Source organism: Dasypus novemcinctus, chromosome 4 (assembly GCF_030445035.2).
Source record: "Dasypus novemcinctus isolate mDasNov1 chromosome 4, mDasNov1.1.hap2, whole genome shotgun sequence".
Lineage (NCBI taxonomy): Eukaryota > Metazoa > Chordata > Mammalia > Cingulata > Dasypodidae > Dasypus > Dasypus novemcinctus.
Genome location: NC_080676.1, coordinates 41,765,069 through 41,792,561, shown reverse-complemented (window position 1 = coordinate 41,792,561; position 27,493 = coordinate 41,765,069). Strand labels below are relative to the sequence as shown.

Genomic DNA, 27,493 nt, shown 5'->3' with positions numbered 1-27,493 from the left:
CACTTATTACATGTATTAGTACTTTTTTAGTTCTTAGGTGGAATATAGGAAATGGAACTATCACATTTTTTATCCCTACTACCTGTTGGATATTCATTTAATCTTCATTGCAGCTCTTGGGAAAGGTATTATAAATCCCATTTTATAGATGTTGAAACTTTGGGTCATAACCCAAAGTTAAGTTAATCATAACTCAAGATTGAGTTACTTGTTTATAAGTGACTGCTGCTTAGTACTTGAGGATTTAGGTAGGAAGTTTCTTTGGGTCCTCTTTTATGGCTTGAAGAAAATAATGGCTGTAAAGGTGAGGGAAAGACATTCTGACTTAATAGGGGGAACACTGGAAGAAGAGCTAATTATTTTGTATGCTTCTCTAAATTCAAACATATCAAAATTTGACCTTTTTGAAGTCATCCTCATTCTCTCTTTAAAATTAAGTGTTCCCTGCCATATGTTGTCATAGTACAATATACCTAAATTCATATCCCATGCTTTCTTTTTGAAAGAGTTCCTGCTGGAGGGCAGTAACCCTTGTTTCTTCCAGTGCTTAATATATTTATTTGCACATTTTAGACATGGAATCTTAGCAAAATGACCCTTTAAAAATGTAATTCTTATTCTTATATGTAGAAAACTACATAAAATTTTAGTGCAGAAGTGAGAGGTAATTGGTGGAAGCGTTTGTTTACGGAGGATTTCACTCTGCCAAAGTGGCTATGGATTGAAAAGTTAAAGAACCATTGGTCTGAACTAGCAGCATCCAACCAAAGTAGAGGTTAAAGGGAAATTTGCTACAATTAACTTTTTGGGATTTTTCACCTTTGTTTTCTTTTCTTTTCTTTTTTAGAGACATTAGAAGAAATGGACAGTGAGTTACTCAAGTGTGAATTCTGTGGGAAGATGGGATATGCTAATGAATTTCTTCGGTCAAAAAGATTCTGCACTATGTCATGTGCCAAAAGGTATTTCTGTTTTCTTGCGTTTCCTAAAACGCAAAAAAACACCACTGCGAAAAAGACCAAAAAGCCCTCATACAGTCTGCCAATAGCTATAATATGGTATGGTATATTATAAAACTTATACAACATAATATAATATAGAATAATAATATAAAATAAACATTATCTCGAGCTACTTTGGTATTTAATTTTTAAATTATATATTTAAAATTAAATATTCTCTGTGAAAATTATATATTCATAATAACAGTGAATTTTACAGTATAATCTAATATCAAAGTAGAAATCTCTTCATGGTAAGAATATGTTTAGGAGTATGTGCCCTGTGAAATGGTCAAGATAATAGAATACTAGTCCTTAAGTTATCTAAACAATGTTTTATCAACTGATTATTTTGCCAACATTGAGATACATGGATTTTGAGGTGTTTTCATTTGTTTTACCATATCCTATTTGTTTCAACCATTTCCTATTTATTTTAGGTTTCTAAGTGAGACAGCTGTAGCAGTAGTTCTCCACATTGTTACATCATCAGATAGCAAAATTTGTCTTGTCTAAATCAGTATTTTAATAGTAATTATTATATAAGTAAATAGTATTAATAAAGAATCTTGAGTTTTTTCATTAATCTTATAATTTTCAAGTTTCATTTACCTTAAAAAAAATCCACTGATTCTAATAATATATCCTTTTTTTAAAAATTTATGTTTTATTTATTTCTCTTCCCTTCCCCCCACCCAGTTGTCTGCTCTCTGTGTCCATTTGCCATGTGTTCCTCTGTGACCGCTTCTATCCTTATCAGTGACACCGGGAATCTGTGTGTCTTTTTGTTGCATCATCTTGTTGTGTCAGCTCTCCGTGTGTGCGGCGCCATTCTTGGGCAGGCTGCACTTTCTTTCACCCTGGGCGGCTTTCTTTATGGGGTGCACTCTTTGCGCGTGGGGCTCTCCTACACGGGGGACACCCCTGCGTGGCAGGGCACTCCATGCACATAGCACTGTGCATGGGCCAGCTCCACATGGGTCAAGGAGGCCTGGGGTTTGAACTGTGGACCTCCCATGTGGTAGACGGATGCCCTATCAATTGGGCCAAGTCCGCTTCCCTGAAATTTATTCTTTAAGAGTGATTATTCTTACATAGAATCTAAGATTTTGATTGTATACATGCAGGAAATTTCTTAAACATTTTATTAGGTATGGTATGGATGCCACTAAACTGTACTTAGTAAAGCTTAAGTAAATAATAGAAAATAAAACAAAATAAAAAAGGAAGAGATAGGGGGAAAAAAGTAGGTAATAAAAGAACCCAAAATCTGGTTCATTGGTTTCTCAATTGTCAAACTGTTATTCATATATTTTCATCTTATTGATAAACTTATAATCAAATTCTGTGACTTCTGTTTTAACTTGAGCTATTTCCACTTCTCATGAAAGAAGGAAGAGTGACTCTCTATGAGTAAAAACTCTGAAAACTTGGGAAAGGGACTACTTTTTAGACTATTTTAAACTTTGAATATTATATTTCAGAACATTTAACACCATCACTCTTCCCGAGATGATTACTGAGTTGTCACCTTTAAGTGAGCCTCTTTAGAGAAATGTGGACAAAAGAGGAAAAGGGAGAGAGTAAAGTAGGTCAGGGAAGAAACTGCTGTTTACATGTCTACCTAGCCATCTGTCTCAGACATCAGTGTATTTAGTGACTAAACATTGAGTGTATAGCTACTTTTGCTTCTTTTCTTTTCTCCATAGAGAAGTTTTTTCAGTTGATATACATGGAAATTAGAACCGGTAAGAGCTGAGTCTGCTGATGAGCATAATGAACACAGCAGGGAGGATGTTAATTGTTTAAGGGTAAAATGAAGTGGCCATCAAGGTGCTGTTTCTTTTTTTATATTTTCAGGGGTGAAATAGCCTATTCATTCTCATTTTTATCCCCTTCCCCCCATGATATTTTCATAAAACATAGATGAAGAAAACTTATTTGATATCAGTACACGGATCCTAAAACAGTTGTCAATGGCAAAGTGAATTGGAATTTGTTCTTGTCATTCACATGAAAAATCTTCTTAGAGAAAAAAAAGTATTGAAAATATGAAATTATGGTGGTAGTTTCATATATGTAAAAAAGGAACTACATGTGGTTTAGTCTTTGCATACATTATACATAGCTTTTCAGAAATGTATTCCTTTTGGAGAAGGGGTCAGCACACTACAGCTCACAGTCCAAATCTTTCCCGCCATCTATTTTTGTAAGCCCCATGAGCTATGAATGGTTTTTAAATTCTTGAAAAAATCAAAAGAAGAGTATTATTTCACCACATGTGAAAATTATGCAAAATGCAGATTTCAAAGTCCATAAATAAAGTTTTATTGGAATATGTCCATGCTCATTTGTTTATGCATTGTCCATGACTGCTTTCTCGCTATAGTGGTGGTATTGAGTAGGTGTGATAGAGACCATATGGCCCAGAAAGCCAAAAATACATTTGATTTGCCCCTGTAAGAAAAAGATTGCTGACTTGTTCTTGGGCTTTGCATTCAACAAATGCCATAACACTTTTGAGTTTTTATCATGCCTTAGAAAGCTCTGTTTAAAACTATTAGATAATGTATTTTGATAGAAGAAAATAATCTTTCAGCCAATTTTAAAGACTTGTGTACTTCTGAATCTCCTGAATAGAGAGAACAATAAATTCCTAGTATAACTTTGAAATCTCAACTTTACATTTTCACTCTGATTCCAGTAATACTCGAAAATTATTTTACTAGCTGTTTGAGATTTCCTCATCCCTGCATTAGCATCTTAAGGTTTATTTATTTATTCATTTTCTCCCCCCCTTTCCCAAAACCCTTTGTTGTTTGTGCTTGCTGTGTCTGTTCATCATGTGCTCATCTTTTTGAAGGCATCAGAACTGAACCTGGGACCTCCCATATGGGAGGGAAGTGCCTAATTATTTGAGCCATGTCTGCTCCCTACTTTGTATTGTTTCTCATTGTGCTTTCCTCCTTTTGTTTCTTTGTTGCATCAGCTTGCCACACTAGCCCATAGCGTCAGCTCACTATCTTGCTTGTCTTCTTTAGGAGGCACCAGGAACCAAACCTGGACTTCCCATGTCATAGGCGGGAGCGCAATTGCTTGAGCCACATCTGCTTCCCTAGCTTCTTTCTTTTGTTACTCTTTTCAGAAATGGTTACTTGGAAAAATATTAGTTTGAATAAGCATCTAAATAGTTAAAGTACAACTTCTTTTGCTTCTGGGATCTGAATTATGTTGCTGCTGTGTAAAAAGCTAGCCTATCCTCTGTATTTTGCAGAAAGATTTCCCCATCATGCTATCATGAAAAAATATAGGCATTATACCGAGAGATATATTATAATGTACACAGAGGCCATAATTTGACTCTTATGTAAATCTGTTGGACACTGTGGTTTACTTTAATGAGATATTACAATCCTTTATAAAGTATATGGCATTTAATGATTCCCAGTTGCACTGTAAAGTCATAATTAAATACTAAATGGAGTGTTCCATGTGTCACTTAATTTTTTTTTCCTTATTTGAATTTCTTAGGTATAATGTTAGCTGTTCTAAAAAATTTGCACTTAGTCGTTGGAATCGTAAACCCGATAATCAGAGTCTTGGGCATCGTGGTCGTCGTCCAAGTGGCCCTGATGGGGCGTCAAGAGAACATATTCTTAGGCAGGTCTGTAGAAACTTTGCTTCAATATACAATACCCTTTTCAAAAATGCAAGGAAAGTGCAATGCTGTATTTTACTTGTACTACATTTTCCAGCTTCCAATTACTTATCCATCTGCAGAAGAAGACTTGGCTTCTCATGAAGATTCTGTGCCATCTGCAATGACAACTCGTCTGCGCAGGCAGAGTGAGCGGGAAAGAGAACGTGAGCTTCGGGATGTGAGAATTAGGAAAATGCCTGAGAACAGTGACTTGCTCCCAGTTGCACAAACAGAGCCATCAATATGGACAGTTGATGATGTCTGGGCCTTCATCCATTCTTTGCCTGGTATGTAATTTACTACTTTGTCCTTAATAGTTTTCTTGTGCATTCACGTGCAGGAATGATATTAGATCCATTCACATCTGTTGGCACACAAGGGCTAGAAAAGTACTGTGTATATGTGTTAATTAAATGGCATTTGTTATTGAAATGTGATCTGTTTCCTCTTGCTTATTCCCTCAGCACAACTGGGTATTTTCTCATACCCCCCAAGTCGATAAAAACTGACTAGTCCTGCTTCTGCTGTGACACCTCAGCCGGTGAAGATATTAAAGGTGCTTTCTTCTCTTCAGTCTGATTTCTCTCGAGAGGTCAGTAGAGAGGTTGAATCAGACACTTCTTCCCTTCTGGCCTTCTATTCTTCTATTCTAGTTCCTCATTTCCTAATTTAACCATTTCGTTTTGTTTTTTTTTAATGAAGTGAGATTTTTTTCCTTTCATTTTTAAAAGATAATCTAAACCTTTTAGAATATGGTAAAATTTAGTTTTTGTTTTTTTAAATCAAGCTGGTTCTTTTTAAGGAAGCTGCATTCTTAGTTTCTTTACCATAAATAAGCATCAAGAACACTTCTGAAATTTTATTTTTTTAAGTAGACAGCTGAAATTCCATTATGATGTTTCATTCCAGTATTGAGGGTAACTTTCTTATTTATGTTTCCCTGCTCTAATTCTCATTTTGGTACTCTTTCCATCAACTTAAGTCTTTATGTTCTTTATCTTTTTTCTTTAATACAACAGTAATCTTTCATATCCTCTTTCTCCAAAGGGCTGGCTACTAAAGACAGCTGCACTTCTGCTCATGCTGAGACCCACACTGGTTATATGTACTATGGCAATTTGTATTTTTAAATCAGCAAATCTTACTCACTTTGAACTTATGAATAATAGAAATCAAGTTGAGTTTTAAAAATTTATTCCTTTTGGTTTTGTGAATCGTACTGTTTTTCTTGATATGAGCTTTTCAAAAGAAAACATCCTATTTGAACTTCTTTACCAGACTTATTAAAATTAATCCAGCTATTACTGCTAATTAATCTTTCTGTGAAGGTGACCAATAGCTAATGTGCTATGTTAGTGAAGAAAATATATTCAGAAATATCACTGCTTTTCAAAATGGGTGTCGGATACTTTACCTTATATATAGAACTAAGAATTTTTTTTAAGGAGGTACTGGGGATTGAACCCAGGACCTTGTACATGGGAAGCAGGTGCTCAACCACTTGAATTACATCCGCTCCCGTAAGAAATTCTATTGAATTATTTTATCATCTATTTATTTATAGCTTGTTTTAGAAATGTTAAATTTTACAAGATATGGTCACTTTCAAAGAAAGATGGAATTGTTTAAAGTGAGGATATATTCTTCTTGGGAAGATTTTTAAGCTCACACATGAGAATTAGGGTCAGAGTTAAGTGCTGGCGATGTGTTTTCAGAGTCTGCTTTAAAACTGATGTATTAGAGGAAAGTGAGTCTTCACTGGTTGTGGTTTTAATATTTAAAGAAACAAATTTTGGTTTTTAGATCAGTATAGATATCTTAAGAATTAACATTGTGGCTAGGCTTTGGTTCTGTCATCTTCAGAAGTAGTCTAGTTTCTAAAGGAGGCATGTTATCTGTCTGTGAACCTCTTTTCTTATTTGGGGGAAAATACTTTTCTTTTTTGGGGGGTTGTTGGTTTATTCTGCGGAAAGTAGTTGCCAGAATAATTAACAAATAATAGGTATTGCTGATTCTTGTATCACTTAGCATACTTTTTAGTATTAATTTTCTAATTTTCCCCAGCATCTTGTTTGTCTTGAGACTACTCTTGGCTGCTTTATTAGAACAAAAGCTAACTCTTCTTTTTTTTTTTTCTTCATTCTTGCTTCATTTTTTTTTAAAGCCTTCTTATTGCTTGTAATTTGAGATATTTGTATTATTGAGTTCAACTAGACAATGTTGCTGCCAGTTATTTTGAGATTAAATATCATTAAAGGAGACAGCTTTATAATTTAGAATTGCTTGGTACTGTTTAACAGTCTGCTTAATATAACTCTCCATTTCTTTAGTGATTAAATGGCAGTGTTTCCAAACTGCTTTGATAGGCCCAATTACAAGCTTATTTGTGATCAGTTATCTCTTGTGTCTTAAAGATTTTTGCTGAACAATGCCTGTAGCTTAAGATAAATCTGATACTAGAAAATACTTTTATCTTCATTTCTTAATATTCTTCTGTCTTTTATAAATTTCCTTTTGAGTTGCTTTCTGCTTATTCTGGGCTGTTTTTTACCCTGAGAAGTCATCATCTTCTCCCAAACTTTTCTCACAGAACAAGTCTGTAAATTTTGTAATCTCTTGTATTTTCTTTCTTTCCAGTTAAGGATAGGCTTCCCTCTTTTCACCAGATACCTATATTTACTCCTACATTTTTCTCTTTTCTTTGAAAAATGCCATCTTGTGAACTATTCTATAGGGAACTGTGTTAAAGTTTGTATGGCGTACATCTGAGTCTCAGAGCTGCTTGCTACCTGAGTGAACAATTTTCTTCTAATTTTTGTGCATTAGATCTCTGTAGGAATAATTATCTTATTTTCAACTAACTGTAGCTTATCTCTGTTAACTCTTTCTTGATACAGTGAACTCTGTTTGCAAAGATCAGTTTATTTTGTATTTACTGATCTTTGCATCTGAAGTAGATTTGGTTTCTCTGTAGGCATATAAAGTAGGATTCGTCTCAAAAATATAAAATATCACTGTTTTTTGTAATACTAATATTGGAACTATCTTTATTCTGTACTATTTAGGGACAGGTGGTATTTTTTCATCAGCCTTACTGAGCTCAGTCAGTTTTTGTGTGAAACGTGTTAGTTTTGGATGTGTTCAGTTGGAAAAGTGACTCTGGACACTTGCAGGGTTCTGCATCCATGTGCAGAGGGCCATACCCATACTGATGGTTCACTGTACTTGATTCTGCTGCGGTAAAGCCAGCTGAGCTGAAAGGTTGCTTTAAATGGTACACATTTTGTACATGTCCTCAGAACTCGAGCCATTTCACAGAAATAAACGCTCATGTCAGAAATTAACAGAACATTACCAGTTCAATATACCTTGAGCACCTAAAATTTTCGTTTTATTTTTCTCTAATGAATTTCTGGAAGCATAATTGCTTCTGGTGTTTTGTTTTTGTTTTTGTTTTTTTTTGTCACTTTATTTTCTCATTTCTATACTAATATAACTACCTTTTTCTGTGATTAGCTTTAGAAAGTTGGGTCTAAAATTTCAAAGATAATGTATTCTAGTTTGATCATGTCCACCTACATGAACACATTGAAAGAGAGATCTCTTCAAACAGAGAAACAGTAACATGCTATGTATTTTCCTTTTGGAGATACCTTGTTTCTATTCCCAAATGTAGCTCTTTATGGTCCTCATTACTTCTCATTGCTCCTGTTTTCTGAATCTTAGTAAGTCCTACCCTATCTGTCTCTCTCTTCTTTTCTTTTCTGTGTTCTTGTAAGTAAGACTGAAGAGAGAAGAATATTAGTTCTTTCATAAAAAAAAGGATGAAGTCACAACTAGATGCAAGATTAGTCAGTTTTGTCTGCCCAGTTTTGTTGAGAGCTACCTCTGGGAAAAGAAAAGGGGCTTTTCTATGGTGAGTAATCCCATTTTAAGTACATAGTTTCTTTTATGTGGTAAATGAGCAAAAGCCATGACAATTTTGTAAAAGGTACCAAAATATTTTTTTTAATGAAAAATTATTAATATAGAGAAATTGAAGAGCTGGCTGCTATATAGGAAATGAGAAAGATACAACCAACAGAAGAGATGGGGAAACAAGTACCAAGAGAAAAGGTGGTCACACAACTGAACTCTGGAAAAAAAAATTTGTATTCCCCTTACAGGTAGCTCTTCTATAGTAGATTCTATGTTTGTTTATTGTTTATTCATTTGTTCATTCAGTCCTTCACTTATTAAAAAATATATATTTAGCACCATCTACTTTCTGCTTGGTGCACGTGGTACAGGGAGATGTCATACTTATGTAAAGCAAAAGGATGATACGTTTAAAATAGAAGCAATAATCATTGTAACAAAGTTGTAGTATCCAGGGATATAATTAACATTTTCATTTTCTTTTTCTTTTTTTACATTTACATTGTTTTTTTATTGGAGAAGTTGTAGGTTGATAGAAAGTATGGAGTTCCTATATATCCCTTCCCCTTACCTTTTTTTTTTCCATATGTGTGTTTTCCTTAAGAATATTGACCTGAATAAGAAAGATATTAGGCTGTTAGTTTTTAGTCTTAAATTCATTTCATAATCTTACTCTTATAAAGAAGCTTCCATATTTTTGCATTTTTTCTCTCTTGGCTTTTAATTCATTAACTTCCCTACTGGTTTTTTACCCTTCGTGGGGATGTTTATTGAGTGAGTAGCCTTGACATGCAGAATTTGATAGACAATATAGTAAGCATTTGGGTGGATGCTAACATTGTTAGTTGCTAAAACACCTGGTTTAGACTAAGAGGGAAAATATATTGGTTATTTGGCAAGAGATTCATCTGGAAGCACATAATTTGAGTGAGAATTTTTCTTATCAAAAGTTGAGTGTAATTCCTGCCAGTGAGCATGAGTGATATTAAGATTTTAAGTTATAATTGCAAGTTGAGCAGTGTAATACATTTCAGCAACATTGCAATAGATAGTACAGTCTTGATGGATTTGTTCTGTCCTGAGTGAATAAAAATGTTTCAGATGTGCTTGGCAATTGAAGTCATAAATTAAAATAAGGTATGAATAATGAACGTGGTAATATGGTACTTGAGAAAATATTTTTAGATTATTAAATGGAAGAATATTTTATTCATCCGTACCTATATGTGAAGGATATATTATACAAAGATGAAGTATTATAATTAGTTAATTCATACCTACTATATGTTGTAGCATGCTTTGAGGTGACACCATAGTCCTTTTCATGAAGGAGATGTTTTGTCCAGGCTGATCACTGTGTATATTTTACCTTTTACTAACTAGCTCTATAGTAGTTTTAGAACAAGAATTTCAAGTAAATTGCTTTATCTGGATTTCAAATTAATCCTTATTTTCAGAATGCCAGCAAATACTCTCTTCTTCAGGAGTGAACCCAAGACTACCATAAATACATTTCATTTATTCCTCAGCCTGTATTTTGGATACTCAGACCCAGTGAAAGCGTAACTGTGACTTTTAAGAGTAACATCTAAAGGTTGTCTATTACTTGTAACTTCCTTCCTCTGATCGAATTCCAGGCTGCCAGGATATTGCAGATGAATTCAGAGCACAGGAGATTGATGGACAGGCCCTTCTCTTGCTAAAAGAAGACCACCTCATGAGTGCAATGAATATCAAGCTAGGCCCTGCCCTAAAGATCTGTGCACGCATCAACTCTTTGAAGGAATCCTAACAGGAACATAAATAAAACAGGAGTTTTACTCTAGACTCGTAAGGTAAAGGCCCAAGTCTACCTACATTACACTTGTGATGGGTAGCCAAGCACATTGAGATCTTTAATTCATCATACAGTTTCATGATTTGCCAACATTGGTGAAATTAATTTTACAGGTTACAATGCAACACTGAAAGACTTGTTATAGAGGGTCATAATATTTTTCAAACTTTTTTAAAGGCAATTTTATCATTAATATAAAGAATCCTTTTAAAAGTAATTTAATTATTTACATTTCTCCTCTTTTGATTCAGTTTTCTTATACATTTTTGTACCCTATTAGTTTTTCTAAAGATTGTCATAAGAGATATTATGGAATAATTCAGGAGTCCAGTGACAAGAATTGTATGCAATATGAGTGTACATTTTAAAAAACATGTCCTTTAGGCAAATGTTTTATCTATACAAAGGATTGCATTCTAGCATGAACAATACTGATCAGGAAGTCAGAAGAGTTTCTATTCTATACCTGACCAAAAGTTTGATTTGACTGAAAAAAATTAGGCTTTGCTGTTTTTGTACATGTAGAGCAGTGGTTCTCAGTGGTTGGGTGGGTGGGAAGAGATTTGCTCCCCAAGGGACACTTGGCAATGTTTAAAGAAATTTTGGTTGTCGCAGCTAGGGGTGGGGAGTTGCTACTGGCATCCAGTGAGTAGAGGGCAGGGATGTTGCTAAATATCCCACAATGCACAGGACCACCCCCCACCCCCAACAAAGAATTATCTGGCCAAAAGGTCAATAACGCCAAGATTGAGAAACCCTCGTGTAGGAGGAAGAGTGACAAGTGTTACTTTTTCACACCCAGGGGGACATTTTGAAAAGATGATGTATAAAAAGGAACATATATAATGGAATACTCAGATAACATTAATGTTCTGCTAAAGTATTTTATCCAGTTTTATCAGCATACGAGAAAAAGGAAAATTAACCTCCATTAAATTGGCTTACAAAAATAAGGGCTTTAGCATAAAATTTTATGCCTTGACTCTCAGAAAAGAACTGATTTATCTTTCATATTTCTGTACTCCTCTTTACTGATGATGAAGGCATAAATATGATTATACCTCACGAACCAGTGCACAATCTTTGCCGGCAAGAAGTAGTTTGTAGATGATATGTGGTTGCTCTTTGAATTTTTCAACTGTTGAACATGCTGGGTCTAGCTAGAGTGTACCTTCTTTTTTCTTTTACTAAACCCTTGCGTGTTTCCTGCAAAGCACTTACTCTTGAATAACTGGATATACAGTCTTTAGTGGGGAAATTAAAGCAAAACCTTTAATGAACAAAGTTAGCGTTCTGTAGAATTAGGACACTGAAACAAAATCATTTGTGGGAGCCCTGAGAGCTTTACAGTCCTGGACATCAAAATTTGAGAATATTAGGTTTTAATTTTTCTTCTATCTTGACCACATTATTAAGATATTTTAATAGTTGAAGGAACATACACAGATATTTTGTAGAAGTTCAGTAAATGTTGGGGGGACATATGAGTTTCCGTAGTTTCCACTGCTCTTTTCAGAAAGATTGTGTTGAGCTAGTAGAAGACTAAAGAGGTCACTAAAGACGTCAGGTATTTATCTTTTGGCTTTGGGTACATTAGAAAATGTTGATTATTTTTATACAAAGATACAGCGGGTAATTTTTTTAATCTTTTAGATGCCTTGTTTGAATGTATGCTTTGTGAGATTCTTTTGTGTAGTAATGTTAAAAAAAATTTTACTATAGTTATGTGTAGGATTAGAATGTGTATTTTAGTGTAAGGCTCATGTTCCAGACCTACAATAGCTTGTAGTTTATGTTACACATGTCTTTATATCCCAAATTACTGGATTAAAGTTTCAAGGAAAGGGTAGGTACTCTTTAGTTCTTTTTTGTTTAGCAGTTAATCATTGTGACAGAGTTGCCATATGCTTGATCTTCCCGTCCTCATCTTGTCAATTTCAGAACACGATTTAGGCTAAGCAGGAGGAGATGGCCCACTGTAAGGGGAGCAGGAAGCAGAGGAAAATCTCTCTGGATTTGAAACTTTAATATAAGAAACCCACAATTAGTACAAAATTCATTATTTGGGGAAGAACTCCCTTAGCAATAATTATCGCCTATATTATCTGTAGCTTTAAGATATTAACTTTGAACTGTGTTGTAAGTTCTCTTTTTACTTACTCCCTCTTCTTTTATCAGTCTTTATGTACTTAATGAAAGCCCTTGTGCCTAGCCTAGCATTTATATCCAAGAGGGGCTTCTATTTGAGAACATTTTATAATATGTAATCTTAAAGATAGTCCAGGTCTTCTGTTGTCCCCATTCCAAACATACCCAGAAAATATATTTTTTTTGCTCATTTGCTTTCTTCAACTGGTAGGTCACCCATTGAAGCAGCTTTTTCCTGAATGATTTAACTGTCGTAATATCAAGGCTTCAGTTATATATACTGAATATATAGATAACAGTTAAAATGTCCACCTCTCTCCTGAGCTGTAAGCAAGTTTCAGCAATTTAGTATGTCATATAGGTGGGGAGGATGTAGTTATTTATATTTTCTTTCACATTATTTTTGGATTTTGACTAGGTAGAGGGAATAACAAACAGGAAAGGACATGAGAGAATCTTCCTATTTTTGCTACCCAGGTTTGCATTTTCTGACTTCAAGTAAGGCACTCTTTTCCTCTTGGGGGAAAACACACACAAGTTTGATATTTAATTTGCTTTTTAATATTGTATTCTTAGGAAAGTAAAAAAGTTGGTTGGTAGAAATTTTTATTTTCTACATGATACTAATTTTCATCAAGCCTTATGTAGCTCTGATGTAATCAATATAGCATGAGACAGTGTTGTACCAACAGTAGCTTTTGTTGTGGCATTTAACTATTTCTGTGAGGGTACTCTTAATTTGCTATGGCATCCACTAAACAGAACTTTTTTTTTTTTTTTTTTCAAATCTAGTCCCAGTTTAAAGGCTGTCACCTAGGGGTAAAGAAGGTGGAATGAGAGGAAAGAAATGTTAGTGAAGAGACTCAGGAATGGGAAAGGGGAAGACAATCTATATAACAACCTTGTAGACTGTTATAAATAAAGGCATTTTTAAGATAGGATTTTATTTGTTAGGTTATATTAATATTTCAGTCTCAGAATTTGGTGACCAAGAGCTACAGGTTTCTCTTTACTAGTCTGGATTTCAATTTTTAAAAAAAGCCTATCTCTATTTCTTTCATACACAGCAATGATTGTATCATGAAGAGAACTGTTTAATTCTTTAATAATACTGGTACTTTGTACATTTCTTTAGGGTATTTGATTTCATCTCAGAGATTGTGATTCAGCTTAGATAAACACAAATACAGTATTAAGAAAAGTAAATTTGCAATCTTCCTAAAATTTAATTTCAACCTGTTAAAGCTGTACATGTTTTAGAAATTTCTTTGGGAAGATGTTCCTTTCTGTTAGATGACATGTTTTAAGTGTAGTTTCCTTAATAGCAGCAATGCAAGCCATTTCTTCAGTAAAATGTGTTTTAAAATTATATTCTTTGGAAAAAGTTTTCCAAACTTCTCAGAAATTTCAGTTTTACATGTTTTTTTGGTTGCTGTTTTGTTTTAAAGGAGGTATGGTACAGGGGACTGAACCCAGGACCTTGTACATGGAAAGCAGGCACTCAACCACTGACCTACATCTATCTGCTCCCCACGTTATTTTTAAGAGCTTAAACTATTTTACAGTTAAACTTTTAGTTTTATTGGGGATATTTGCACAGCACTAACACAAATATAACCATATTCCAGAGAAAACCATTTGACTTTTTCTGAACTTGAACTTCCAGTGTATTTGAAATGCATTAAAAGGGAATCCATTCCCTCCTTTTTAAATCTAAAACCCAGCTTCTCTAATGAAAACTTCTACTCTTTACTTTCAAACTTAGATTTAAACTTATACACCTCTCAAGTTTATGGCAACTTTTGGAATTCTTTTGAAGAATTTTTTTTGCTCTCTTCTTATGGCATCTGAACATTTTATGGGAACTAGCAATGATAATTTTCATTTCATATGATTGAAGAAGAGGTACAAAATGAGGTTCTTGGCCAAAGCTTTATGCTATAGAAAAATTTTTTTTCTACTGCCTCTTCACAGCACAATTATTGCTATCAGTGACGTTGTTGGTGTTCAGTATGAACCCATAGAAAGGATTTTTAAATATGGTGTTTAAAAGTGTAGTAAGGAATGAATTTTAATTTGGGGGGAAAAAGTCAATATGTAAATTCATAACATTATTATACTAACATGGCATGATTTTAAATATAAAAGCAATATAAGTCCTTTTAGACCACCTATTTAAACTGACTCCAGTAATGTTTTTAAGGATTGATTGCAGCCATCACTTAGGGACTTCAGAGGTTATATTCTACAGAACTCTACGGAACAGAATCTGTGTTTTTAGGGACTTTAATTAACAGAGGCGAAAAGCTGGTGTTTATAATAGAGCAGTGGGGCTTACTGTCACCTGTGAAATAAAAATTCATTCTGGAAAGAAGATACTTTTAAGTCTCGCCTCAAGTCAACCAGAAGTATCTGGTGTTTAAAATGTTTGCTTAGAATGCTTTTCTTAAAAGTAATTCCTTTTCTTTATTTTAGGTAATACTAAATAATGAGTCCTCTTAAATAGTAAACAACAAATTAGTATAATCATTCAGTTAGCATCAAGAGTGAGGATAAAACACACTGGCCTGGAGAAAGAAATTTTATTTCCAATTGGTTAATTAGCTCTGGGTGACACCTTTGGCAGTTAGCTTTTTACCTTAATTTCCTCTTCTGAATATACAGTATGGGGCTCACACAACTAAGATTTTGATTTAAATCATCTTTAAGGTATTCTCCAGCACTAAAACTATGATTCTAGACCACATAGGTGGGATATTTTAAAAGTTGCTTCTATGTAGTTCTTTTGCCCTTTTTAAAGCTTCATTTTCATTCTTAAAAGCACTAAAAGATATTTATTAAAGGATCCCTTTCCTGGATCACAGTGTTTTTGTTTTCCTACATTAAGGTATAAGATCCATACAGACAAGCATATGAGGACATTTTCCTAAATGCTAATTGCTAGTTAAGCAGTGAACACAGTCATTCATGCATTTATTCATTTATTCAGCAAACTATTTGAGCACTTATTCTTACTCTGAGTTGTGTACCTGTATATGACTTAAGGAACTAGTTTAAGAAGTAAAGAAAATTTTCCCAGACATAATTTTGATTATGGCTTAAATACACATGGACATAGTTATTAATATTACCACTTCATGTGTTGAATAGAGAATTGAGCAAAAATTTAAGTATTGGGTAGAGGATTAAGCTAGATGATATCTAAGGGGTCTGAGCAATCATATCACAGTTATTATAGCACATTTCACATTCTAAACATCATATATGTGACGTAATTTATAAAATTAAGGGTAACTAACAAAGACATATTTTGAGGCTGTTACGGCAGTCCATATTTCACAGAATTATTTGGATACCTGAATCTACTGCAGAATCTATACAGGGTGTGGCAGAACAATGCAAAGAAGCTGGTATTGATTTGTACATTAACTACAAAAACTTTATGCTTAGTAGTAAAAAAATTTGAAATTGAAAAACTCGAGATAACTGGAGCACAGTTTGCTTTTTATATTTTATTCATTTTTAATTTTTAGTTTTTAAAGAAAAATTATAGAAAATAAATTTTATTATCTTTTTAAGGTTAAAATATATATCCACATTTAAAAGATTTGTAAGAATTTGTTACAGAGAGGACATGCATTGCATAGTGAAAGGGTATCCTCTAAGATGAAGAGCTGTTAAACGTAAAAGAGCTCTAATCGTCAGTTGACAAATATTTGGGGAGTAAACACTGAACAGGAGAATGGATTATCAATTGGGTAAAAGTCCCCTACCACTTTGGGATTCTGATTCATATTGTAATTTCTATTGACACACTTTACATTTAACATTAGTTGATACTTACCTTACATTCTCTCTCCATCAAGATGCAAAATCAAACTAATATTAAGAAAATCATTTTGCCTCATAGTTATAACTTTTAAAAACAGGAAAATGTCCAAATAAATCTTAGATTAGTATTTATACCAAACTAATTGACAAAAGGAACTAATAAGTAGTCACTCTGGGTTTTTAAAATTGTTCATTAAATACATTGGTTAAAAGTACTTTCTAAATGCTTTATTTTCTCATTTTTCAAATATTTCATGCTGTTAAAATATCTGTAGCATACATTTTGGTAGAATAATTTTGAAGAATAGGAATCTGGTTGAATATCTCGGAAATCAGTCACCTCATTCAGAGGCTTGGTCTTTTTGTTTTTACCTGTAATAAATTCTATAAACTATCCTCACAGTAAGGATTATGCTTGTAGTTAAGGTTTGATGTTGTAGGCAAGCAGTGTAAAGCAAGGAGATGGATACTGACAGTGTGTGAAGCTTTTCAGGTTTCTTTGGTGAATTAGTACTTTTAAAAAATAATTTAACAAAGGCAAATTGTTGGGATAAACTATTTTGGTTTGCTTTTGGCTGCTTCCAGTGCATGTTAACATTTTTTATTCCTCCTTTTGGTTCCTCCCATTGTTCTAAAATAGGACTTTTATATTATTAAAATCTTAAAAAGATGACCCACCCAAGATGAAAAAAGCACCACCAAGGAGAAGCTTTTTTTTTTTTAATCTTTACAGAAACAGATGTTAAGATTATATATAGGTGTATTATTTACATAGGATATTGTATTAGAATCCTCCTTACAGGATATAGTTTTAGAACACTTAGAGCATTAGAGTTCCAAAATTGGTGTCTATAGCTACAGTTTTAACATGTATTAACCTGAAAAATGAAGTTAATTTTACATTATAAGAGCACACCATGATCTATGTAAAAAGATTGTCCATTTGGTGTATTTTTTTAAAAAAAAGAGAAAGCACTTTCATATTAACAAGTAGCATGTGTATGAATTTCAGATTTTCATATTTGTTGTGTCTGATCAAGTGAAGTAAAAATGAACATTCAGATGTTTGTTGTTGGCAACATTAACTATTAAATTAAAGCACCTTATATTCTGCTGCTTAAATTTGCTTGTAATTGCACCTTTGTTATCTGCACATTTTCACATAGAATATTGTCGTAACATTGCTTCATGTGGGTCTGGATGAAAGATTAGTGGGCCTACAGGATCATTTATTTATATTGTTTATATTACAATAATATATTGTAGACCAGTTGTAAGTTCATTTCTTTGCAAATAAAAGCCTCTTGTATTTGACTGGTCTATTGAATTTTTTTTTTCTTTTAGTTGTTGAGGCAGGGGCCTCTTTCGTAGTAAACAAAAAAATCTTAAGGGGTTTGGAAAAAAAAACAAAACAAGGAGTTTGAAATAGTTCTAAATTATCTTGATTTAAAATGTGTAAAGAGAGTATCAACCTTTATTAATTGAGTATATTTTAAAATATTTCAATTCCATGTTATGGCCACCTAGGAAGAACGACAGTCAAAGGAAAAAACAAAACAGAAAAGTATAAGAAGCCAGGTTTAGACTTCTAAACTGTTGCATTGTACCAGTTGTTTCCTCAAATATATCTGTATTTCTACTGGCCTTTGATGCAATTGGCTCAATATATGCATTTGGTTAACCTGATTTTTATCCCCGTTTTCTCTAAGCAGTTTTTAAATTAGTATCTCTCAGTATAGTGGTTATTTCTCTGCCCTGTAATGTCTTCTGTTAACTGACCCTGACCACAGATTTGGGCCTATGATTCAGGTTAGACCAAGCAGTCATATCCTGGAGTTTTACATTTGAAACTAGGAGAGAGATGCATTCAACTGGAAAAATAAAGTCCTGAACTGTTGGCAGGCAGGATGCCCATCGTTCGAAAAAGCAAAACCAAAACATATCCAGAAAGATTTAAGTTACCCTTTTGTCTTTCCAATACTCAGCTTTTTCTTGAGTGGCTTGAGTTAAGTTTGTATTACTTGCAACTCAAAGAGCTCCTGGCTAATTTTCTAGCAGCACTTCCCAAACTGTCTTTCATAAGTGACTAATGTTAACTGAAAAAGGGTTGTGGGGTCAAGTAAAGTTAAACAGGTTTCTTTACTAGAGACCTTCAAAAGTCATGGGCATTACGTGTATTCAAGTGAAAAATAAAGGAAAAGTATTCACATTCGACTATGAAACAATTCTTTTGAGGAACAATGAGTGGGACTAATGACAAGCAGGGTGGTGTAGTGGTAGCAATAAAGAGCATGAACCCTGGAGCCAGACTTAACTAAGTTTGAATTCCCCCCAGTATAATGCCGTATGATCTTGAGTTATGTAATTTCTGTGTCTGAATTTCCTCACCTGTAAGAAGGGATTGATAATAACAGTACCCACTTCATAGAGCTGCTGTGAGGATTAAAAGTTATTGCACTTAAAAACAGTGCTTGGCCCACAGGAAATATTTCCTAAGCTTTTGCTATATTAGTTGTCCATAGCACTTGTTGATCATGAACTTGATTTAGTGAATCACAACTATCATTGTAAAAAAAATACACTATAGAATATCTGTGTATACCATGTAAGGGTAAGGATTGTTAATGACATTTAACACTTACATACATATATAACTGTTATGGTAATGATGTAAATTGATGAAAAGCCATCAGTTTAGGAAATGCTGGGTTTAAATTAAAAGTTTTTAAATTACTTTTGTATACTGTCTGGAGACATTTTTGATTGTCACTACTGGGGGAGGGAATTGTATTGGCATCTAGTGGGTAGGGATCAGAAATGTTGCTAGCCATCCTACTATGTACAGGACAGTTCCCACAACAGATAATTATCTGATCCCAAATGGCAACAGTGCCAAGGTTGAAAAACTCTGCTTCACTTTTAGAGTATGGCTCATTGCTAATCTGATTATGATGTGACATGCAAGTATGTGACAAATTATAACCGCAAGGTACCTAGTTCTTACCCCCAACTCTGTCAGGTGAGCAACTCACTCTTTTTCTTCCAGTAATATTCAGATATAGTCAGAAGAACAGGGATATGTTCTAAACTAAATTTAATTTGAGATAATCTACTTCCCATTAAAGTTTATACCAAATTGATTTAAGAAAACGATCTGGATTTTGTTGCTCCGAGGTTAATAAAAATGTTTACTTTTAAAGTTCATGTCTTAAAGTTAGCAGTGACTCTCAGATTTACTTAACAGTTTCTACCCGTTACTTTTTTGGTAACATCAATATGGCTAAATGACAACTCATTCTACGTTTGTGTTAATAACAATATTTGTATTAATAATATGCAACATTCCTGAATGTTAAAAACTTCTCTTGGGATTCTTGTTTTTAAAAGAAAACATTAAAAAAAGCCCATAGTGCCAAAAGACATTCTGTAAAGGTATGAAAACTGAAAGGAAAAAGCTTCAGAGTTAAGTTCATATTTAGGGCTTCAAAATCATTAAGGAGCAAACTCCCAAACACTGCTATACCATTATGCAACTAAGCATTTTTTTTAATATCATTCTATCCTGTTTTAAAATTGTGGTTCTTATTGTAGTTGTAAGATTTGATTAGTTTTAACATGCAACATATTAATAAATTATTATTGATATGGGCTTTTCAGTGTGCTCAAAATTATGAATTGTAAGTGGAATGAAGCAGCATTTCCAGCTGACAAATGGATCCACAGGTAATGCGATGTCTTTTAAACTAAGCTTGTGGCAATTAAACCAATAAACTGTAGCAATGAGAAAACTATTCACAAAATATAACAAGGGAATGTTCATCTCAATATAAGCTGGAATCTGTACTTTAAGTAAAAGGATGAGTATCTGAAGTAGCACAAATGGGAACCAGGTACCAAGAAAACAGATAATGAGCTTGGGCAACAGTATTTTTTTCGAACTCATCATGTAACTAGATTGGGAGGAAAAGGGAAAATATAAGATAGCTACATTCATATATGAAGTTACCCTTACAGCCCTTACCAAGGTAACAACTTCTGACCAGGAGGTTAGAAAAGCAATAAATAAAATCATCACCATGGAAAACGACAGCCAGTAACTCTGAATGCTGACATAGAAAGGGCATTGACAAGAATAAACATTCTGTGCATTTAGGCTTTGGTAGATAGCTGGATCTCTCAAAACATAAGCAAGTACTGAAATCCAAATAAAAATTATTATAAAGAAATAAAAGAATTTTTGACACTTACAAGGAAACATGGTGGTTTTAGATAAATTCAGGTAATAATCTATGTAAGCCAGCAGGACAACTGGATAAGGCAAAAGGCCATAAGTAAAGGAAATAATTTGAGTAAAGAGGCAGATGTGATATTTAGTAAATCTAATGCCTAAAAATACAAAATCCCTGAAGTAGGATATAAGGGAAATGTTTACCAAAAGTAAAAGATCGATGAATGCTAATGAAATACAAAAATATTCCATAAAATTTTGATATGTGGTTTTTCTTCTCATTCCTAGCATAAGGATATTTAATAATGTTTTCCCAAGTATAATTAAGAACAACAGACAGCTAACATCTAGGAACTGGTTTGTTTGATGTTCCTGGTACTGAAAAGAGCAGTTCTTTGAAGAAAGAGCAGTCATATTTTAGTTAGATTTCAGAAGGTCTGCTGATATACACATGGTAAAACACTGCTTCAATTTATTTTCCGTCCCTGCAAAAGAGTGAAAAAAACTTTTATGTTATCTTGCTATCTCTATTTTGAAACTTTACAAAAACAAGCACCTCTATTACATACAGGAGCCAAAACACATGCCTAAAACAGAAGATTGACTGTAACACTAAGAGCAATTACTGAAAGCTTTAATGCAGTGCCCTCTGACACCAGGCATTAATCCACCCTCCTTTTTTGCTTTTACAGTAGTGGAACTTCATTATTTCCAGATTTTGTATTTGGAAGTTATCCTATTCACTAAAATTTATTTGTAACCCCAAAATCAATACTCCAGGTGCTTTCATGGTCATTCACATACACGCACAAAGCAGGAAAGGCAGAAAAAAATCGCCCAATGCTCACAGTCCCAGCTAAGGTCAACCAAGGCCACATTCTGCCTTCTTGTTTCAGCTCTCATACCATAAACAAGCACCCTTTTTTACTACATTTAGTGCCACATTATTTGTATTTTTGTGCTTTTTATTGCTGATTTTACTATTTAAAGGGGCCCCCAAGCCTGGTGCTGAAGTACTGTCTAGAGATTCTAAATGCAAGAAGAATGTGATGTGCCTTCCAGAGAAAATACTTGTGGTTAGGTAAGTTTGGTTCAGGCACAAGTTACAGTGCTGTTGGCCAAGAGTTCAATGTTAATGAATCAACAGTATATATTAAGGTGTCTTTAAACAGAAGTACATATAAACAAGGTTATGTATTGACTGAGTGATAAAAGTAGGCTCTCAGGAACCTAACCCTGTATATCCCTTAGGAGTAGTGGTTCAGTATTTACTAATTGAGCGTGGCAACTTTATGGAACATAACTACCATGAATAAAAACAATCAGATACTTTCAAGGGACAGCAATTTGACTAGTGAAATTTAAAGGCAAGGCTTATGGGTTGTCCTTCGGCATAGAAGATTTTGGAGAGTTTTAGCTGCAGGATCATCATTTAGATTAAATCTTTCTAAAGCGCAAAGATATAAAACGAATTGTTCAAGTGAACGTAACAGGAATACTGGTAAAAGGAAAAAAGATAAGGATTTATCTTCTGGATATGATTTTCAGATGGGACACCTGGAGAGAAGAGAATGTTGGGAAGGAATAGGGACTGGGTATGGAGATAAGAGAAAGTTAAGTAGTAGGTAAAGGCGAAGGAACTGGAATTGAGGCTTGAGTGATAAATGTAATTGGAAGCAGGAAAGAAGAGAGTATGACAGAAAAAGGTCAGGAGGAAATCAGGAGAGCAAAAAAAGGTAAAGAAGGAGTTTCAAAAATTTATCCTTAGGGGGGAAAAACATGGTTTACTCTAAGTTGTTTTTTCAAGACTGTTTGAACAGCATTTATAAAAAGCAAACCAAAACCAAACAATAATAACCCCCCTCCCCAATTCCAACCGGAGGTGAGTTTAAAATGATATATGGCACACAGCCTTACTGTACAATTTCACAGCCATTAAAAATGTTTTTCTACTTAATTTTCACTCTACATTTTCTATATTTTGTTTTAAGCCTTGTAAATTTGATACATGTTTTAAAAAATGATATAAATTTCCACAATATGTTTAGTTCAGTGAAATGCAGGTTAGAAAACTGCAGCATGTCATCTAGTTTTTGTAAGAAAAAATTATACATGCATGAAACTGACTAAAAAGGTATATATCAAATTATCAATTTGGTAATATATTTGTAGGTTTTTCTGTATTTCCCAAACTTTGAGAAAAATAAGAGTATCAAATCTGAAAAGTGAAAACTCTGAATTTGCCTGAGAGCACCAGATTGCTGATGATTAAATTTCAAGTGAGTAGTAAGGATATTGTCAGGGTAAAAAAAAAGAAAAAAAAAAAGTGAGAGAAAGAGACTGCCACTCTTGGCTCTGTTGACAGATTGAACCCTTATTCTTAGAGCCATAAATCTTAATGGTCATAAACTCAGTTAAGGTATACAAACAATACGGGTATTTACATACATATATGTATAAAGGTAGTTATAAAAAAATCATACATCAGTAAAAGTATAAAATAATCAAGTTTTTTCCTACATTAAAACATACTATAGTTTAACTTGACCTTCTCTCCCAAAAAGTTCTATTTCAGATTTTGATATACAAGGGCGTAGAAACATAGCAGGCGCTATGAAAAACACCTTTGGCCTTATAAGTGGTGCTCCTTGCATAAGGAAGCCTAGATAAAATGATAAGACCATATGAAGTCTTTGTACCAAGAAAAATAATAGGTTTAGTTTTAAACAGCAAATGATGATTTATAATGGGAGGGAGGAAGGGAAATAATGTGGGTTTTTACCAACCTCTATTTTAAAAAATACTATCTTCAGGATAAAAGAGAAATATCATTTACCTTAATTAATACTGCTTTTATAACTCCAAAATTAAATAAGTAAAGTTAAAGAATCTGTGTTTAAGTCAGTGGATAGTTTCCCAAATTTCCATTTGTCATTGACTTTCAGGGATGGAGCCAATTGGGCCAGAAAAGCAGGTTCGTCCTTGAAGAAGGGATATAACCATGAATACCTTCCAGGGGCTAAGGAAGGCCATCATTGGACAGTGGGAGCGGGATCAAAAACCACAGCCTCCAGGCACGAAGGCAGAACCTTTACAGAAGAGGATTCTAAAAAAGACAAATCAGAAAGGGAAATATGTAAGGGAACATAGAGCTGAACAGAGAGTTTAGAAGTGTGAAAAACAAGGCCCAAAGGAAATAGGCAACTTGTGGCAATAAAAAGCAATTGAAAGGAAGTAAACTGAAAAATAACACTTTGGTCATTTTATAAAGGTTCCTGAATACCATGATCATGGAAACCAGTGAAGACATTCTTAGATGATACCAATTTTATATGTTCTACCACTTCTTCCCCCTCTCCCAAACCATTAAATGTCTTCAAAATTCCAATATTTGTGACTTTAAGCTGCCCGCCAGGACAGGACAAAAATGCTACAATAGGCTACCTGTTCCAAATTTTCCTTGGAAAAATATTCACAGTTACTGTGGGGATTCAGAGATTTTTAAGATAAGGTCATTTTCCTGCATGATTTTTAAAAACTACTTATGAATCAACTCTATTGTATCATATGGAAACTTTAATTTCCCATGGGCTTGGCTTTGTGATCAGCCTGAACCAGGACCAATTTGAGTGTTATTAGCAGGGCTTAGGGGAAACAAATCATGATTTCATGATTTCTTTACACTGAGCCAGTCTCTGCTTTTCTATTTATAAAACAATTTTTAACACACCATACGTACCATGCTTTCTCCGGTTGTTCTTTCTTGGCTGTTTGTCTTCTATTTTATTTGTTTTACAGCCTTCAGTTATCTTACTTTTGTTTCCTTGCATTTCATTTTGCCATACCAAATGCTATGTGAGTAAGCTCTGTGTGAAAGAAACAGAAAATAACCATCAATAACCATTTCCGTGACTGGAGTATGGTGTAGCTGGCTCCAGATTCCTGTTAGGAAACCTTTCTGTGGGACTGAGGCTGTAACAAAGTGCCACTACGTGCCTTTCTAGCAAAAGGAAGAAGGAGATACTCTGGTTTCAGGACCCCTTAACACTCGTTGCATGTCAACATAAACAGTATTTATTAAATGAAAAATTACTATGTTTTCCCAAACAAATTCAAGAGAGACGGGTGACACTGTTTTACGTTTTTACAAATTGCTTCAGTGTTTGGCTTAACACAAATGAATTCTTATCTATACATAATCAGTCACGATAGCACATATCACATAGCTTCCGGAAAAGTCCTCTATATTTTGAGAGTTTAAAAGTAATTTTTTAAAAAAGGTAAATAACTTCTTAGTAGTATCATGAAAATAATTTTGATCTTGGAGCTCCCTGAAAAAATCCCAAGGACCTTTTCACCTTTTCAAGGTTACCTGAACCACACTTTCAGAATCATTGCTCTGACCAGTCCCTTTCTCTTCTAAAACAGTTATCAAATAGCTATGCTGTTCCACTTCATATGTAATCTAGAAGAGTTTAACAAAACCATCTGCATTAAGCTGCAGAATGAGAAATAAGCACAGGTGACAGTAACACACTGGTCTAATGTGGTGTAGAAAGTGGAATTAGCACTCAGCTATATTTGCTGACCCTGATGCGTTGAGAAAGCCCGTGAGAGAAATAATGCTTTGAGTCTCATCCTTGTTTTATAAACCGTTTGCACTAATCCTTACAACAATCACAAAAGGTATATATTATCTTGCCCCTTGAGGAAACAAGCTTAATTTCTCCAGGTCACACAACTGGTAAGTATTGAAGCTGAAGTTCAACTTCAAGTCAGATTTCAAATCTCCTGTTCTTTGTAAGCCACAATTATGGGTGAACTCACAAATGGAAATGTAAAAAAGGACCCAATTTATATCTGTGAAAGAGCTCTCTAAAAGTAACATCCAAAGATAAGGATTTTGATTATTGGTACCCATAATAACACGACTAACTGGTTCATTTAGTGTATTTTTGTTAGGAGGTGCTAGGAATTGAACCTAGCACCTTGTGCATGGAAAGCAGGTGCTCAACCACTGAGATACATCTGCTCCCCAATGAGAGTTGGCTTTATGTTTGCTTTTGGATGTATCAGGTATCAAACCCAGTACCTTGTACATGGGAAGCAGATGCTCAACCACTTGAGCTACATCCACTCCCCTAGTGTTTTTATTGAGGTACCAGGGAACGGAGATTGAACCCGGCACCTCATATGTGGGAAGCCGGCACTCAACCACTGAGCCACATCAGCTTCCCTGAGTTGGTTTTTTTGTTTGTTTTGCTTGTTCCTTTGTTTTTTTTTCCAGGAGGCACTAGGAACTGAACATGGGACCTCCCATGTGGAAGGTGGGGGCTCAACTGCTTGAGCCACATAACACTCCTGATAGTGTATTTTTATTCTTTCAAAAGGTAAATAAACTCTTCAAAATCTGGTCCTTACTTGATGATGTGTCAAAATTTAGTGAACAAACACATTATCTAATAATTTTTAAAGAAGTAGACGTTTTTGTTCAGTACATGGTATACTTAGATTCAAAATAAGAAAATTAAGGAAATACAGAAAAGGAATATTTTTATTGAATTTAGTTTTTAAATTGGAATTATAATTTACATGTTAAACTACATAAGTTTATACACTAAAATTGCCCCTCCTACCCACTCTGCTCCCTCCTCCTATCCAAGTCCAGGTTCTCTCCCTAGATACAACCAGTTTGGATTACTTGTGTATCTTTCCAGAGATGATTTTCTAAAGAGAAATTTGATATTTCCATATGTTGTTAGTGCAACTAGCAAGGCCTTGATTTTCCCTTTCCCAAGTTTCATTTTTATGCTGATAAAAGCAGAAAAAAGAGTTGCAAAATTAGACCATCAATAAAATATTAATCAAGGGAAGCAGACTTGGCCCAGTGGTTAGGGCATCCGCCAACCACATGGGAGATCCATGGGTCAAACCCCGGGCCTCCTTGACCCGTGTGGAGCTGGCCCATGCACAGTGCCGATGCGCGCAAGGAGTGCCGTGCCACGCAGGGATGTCCCCCGTGTCAGGGAGCCCCACGCGCAAGGAGTGCACCCCATAAGGAGAGCCGCCCAGCGGGAAAGAAAGTGCAGCCTGCCCAGGAATGGCGCCGCCCACACTTCCCGTGCCACTGACGACAACAGAAGCGGACAAAGAAACGAGACGCAGCAAAAAGACACAGAGAACAGACAACGGGGGGGGGGGGGGGGGAGGAGTTAAATAAATAAATCTTAAAAAAAAAAAAAATCTGAGAAATGACTTGGATCCAGGATATAAAAGGACTCTTACAACTTAATAATACATAGCCCAGTTAAAAAGGGGGGGGGGGGCAAAAAATTTAAACAGACACATCAGAGAAATGTAAATGGAAACCACAATGAGAAGACCACTGAGCACCCTCTAGGACTAGAGAAAATGAAAAAGGCTGACAATACATGTGTTGGCAAAGAAGTAGAACGGGAACTCTCATACATTGCTTACGGTAGTATAATATGGAACCACCACTTTTTTTAAAGATTTATTTTATTTCTCCCCCTTCTCCCATCCCCCCCGTTGTCTGCTCTGTGTCCATTAGCTGTGTGTTCTTCTGTGTCTGCCTGTATTCTCATTAGGGGCCTCCAGGAACTGATCCTGGGACCTTCCGGAGTAGGAGAGAGGCAATTACTCTCGTGCCACCTCAAGTCCCTGTTCTGCTATATTTTCATATTTTCTCTCCTCTGTGTCTCTTTTTGCGTCATCTTGCCGCGCCAGCTCTCGGCGTTGGCTGGCACTCCTGCACTGGGCGGCTTTCCTGCGCTAGGCAGCATTCCCGTGTGGGCTGCCACTCTGTGTGG

At 34.7% G+C, this 27,493-nt stretch overlaps 2 protein-coding genes across 16 annotated transcripts in view; one reads left to right on the top strand and one right to left on the bottom strand.

Moving 5' to 3' along the window:
* The window catches only part of PHC3 (polyhomeotic homolog 3), a 97,593-nt gene extending 75,866 nt beyond the window's left edge, over positions 1-21,727 (top strand). For 6 of the 13 annotated variants that reach the window (XM_058295258.1, XM_058295257.1, XM_058295255.1 and 3 more), the window contains 4 exons: positions 848-962; positions 4,533-4,665; positions 4,757-4,988; positions 10,257-17,749. In XM_058295258.1, coding sequence (XP_058151241.1) covers positions 848-962; positions 4,533-4,665; positions 4,757-4,988; positions 10,257-10,411 — 635 coding nt within the window. In that variant the 3' untranslated portion in view covers positions 10,412-17,749. Of the gene's footprint in view, positions 1-847; positions 963-4,532; positions 4,666-4,756; positions 4,989-5,165; positions 5,294-10,256; positions 17,750-20,092; positions 20,169-21,653 lie in introns of those variants that run through there. The other 7 variants (XR_009185471.2, XR_009185470.2, XR_009185469.2 and 4 more) reach the window with 6 other exon arrangements.
* GPR160 (G protein-coupled receptor 160) overlaps positions 17,881-27,493 on the bottom strand; it is a 36,465-nt gene continuing 26,852 nt past the window's right edge. The window contains exons 2-4 of one of the 3 annotated variants that reach the window (XR_011648609.1): positions 24,403-24,529; positions 23,500-23,769; positions 17,881-21,148 (exon numbers count right to left, since the gene is read on the bottom strand). Coding sequence is in view for 1 of the 3 variants with exons in the window: in XM_071214606.1 (XP_071070707.1) it covers positions 20,061-21,077 (1,017 nt within the window). In the remaining 2 variants the exon portion in view is untranslated. Of the gene's footprint in view, positions 21,149-23,499; positions 23,770-24,402; positions 24,531-27,493 lie in introns of those variants that run through there. The other 2 variants (XR_011648608.1, XM_071214606.1) reach the window with 2 other exon arrangements.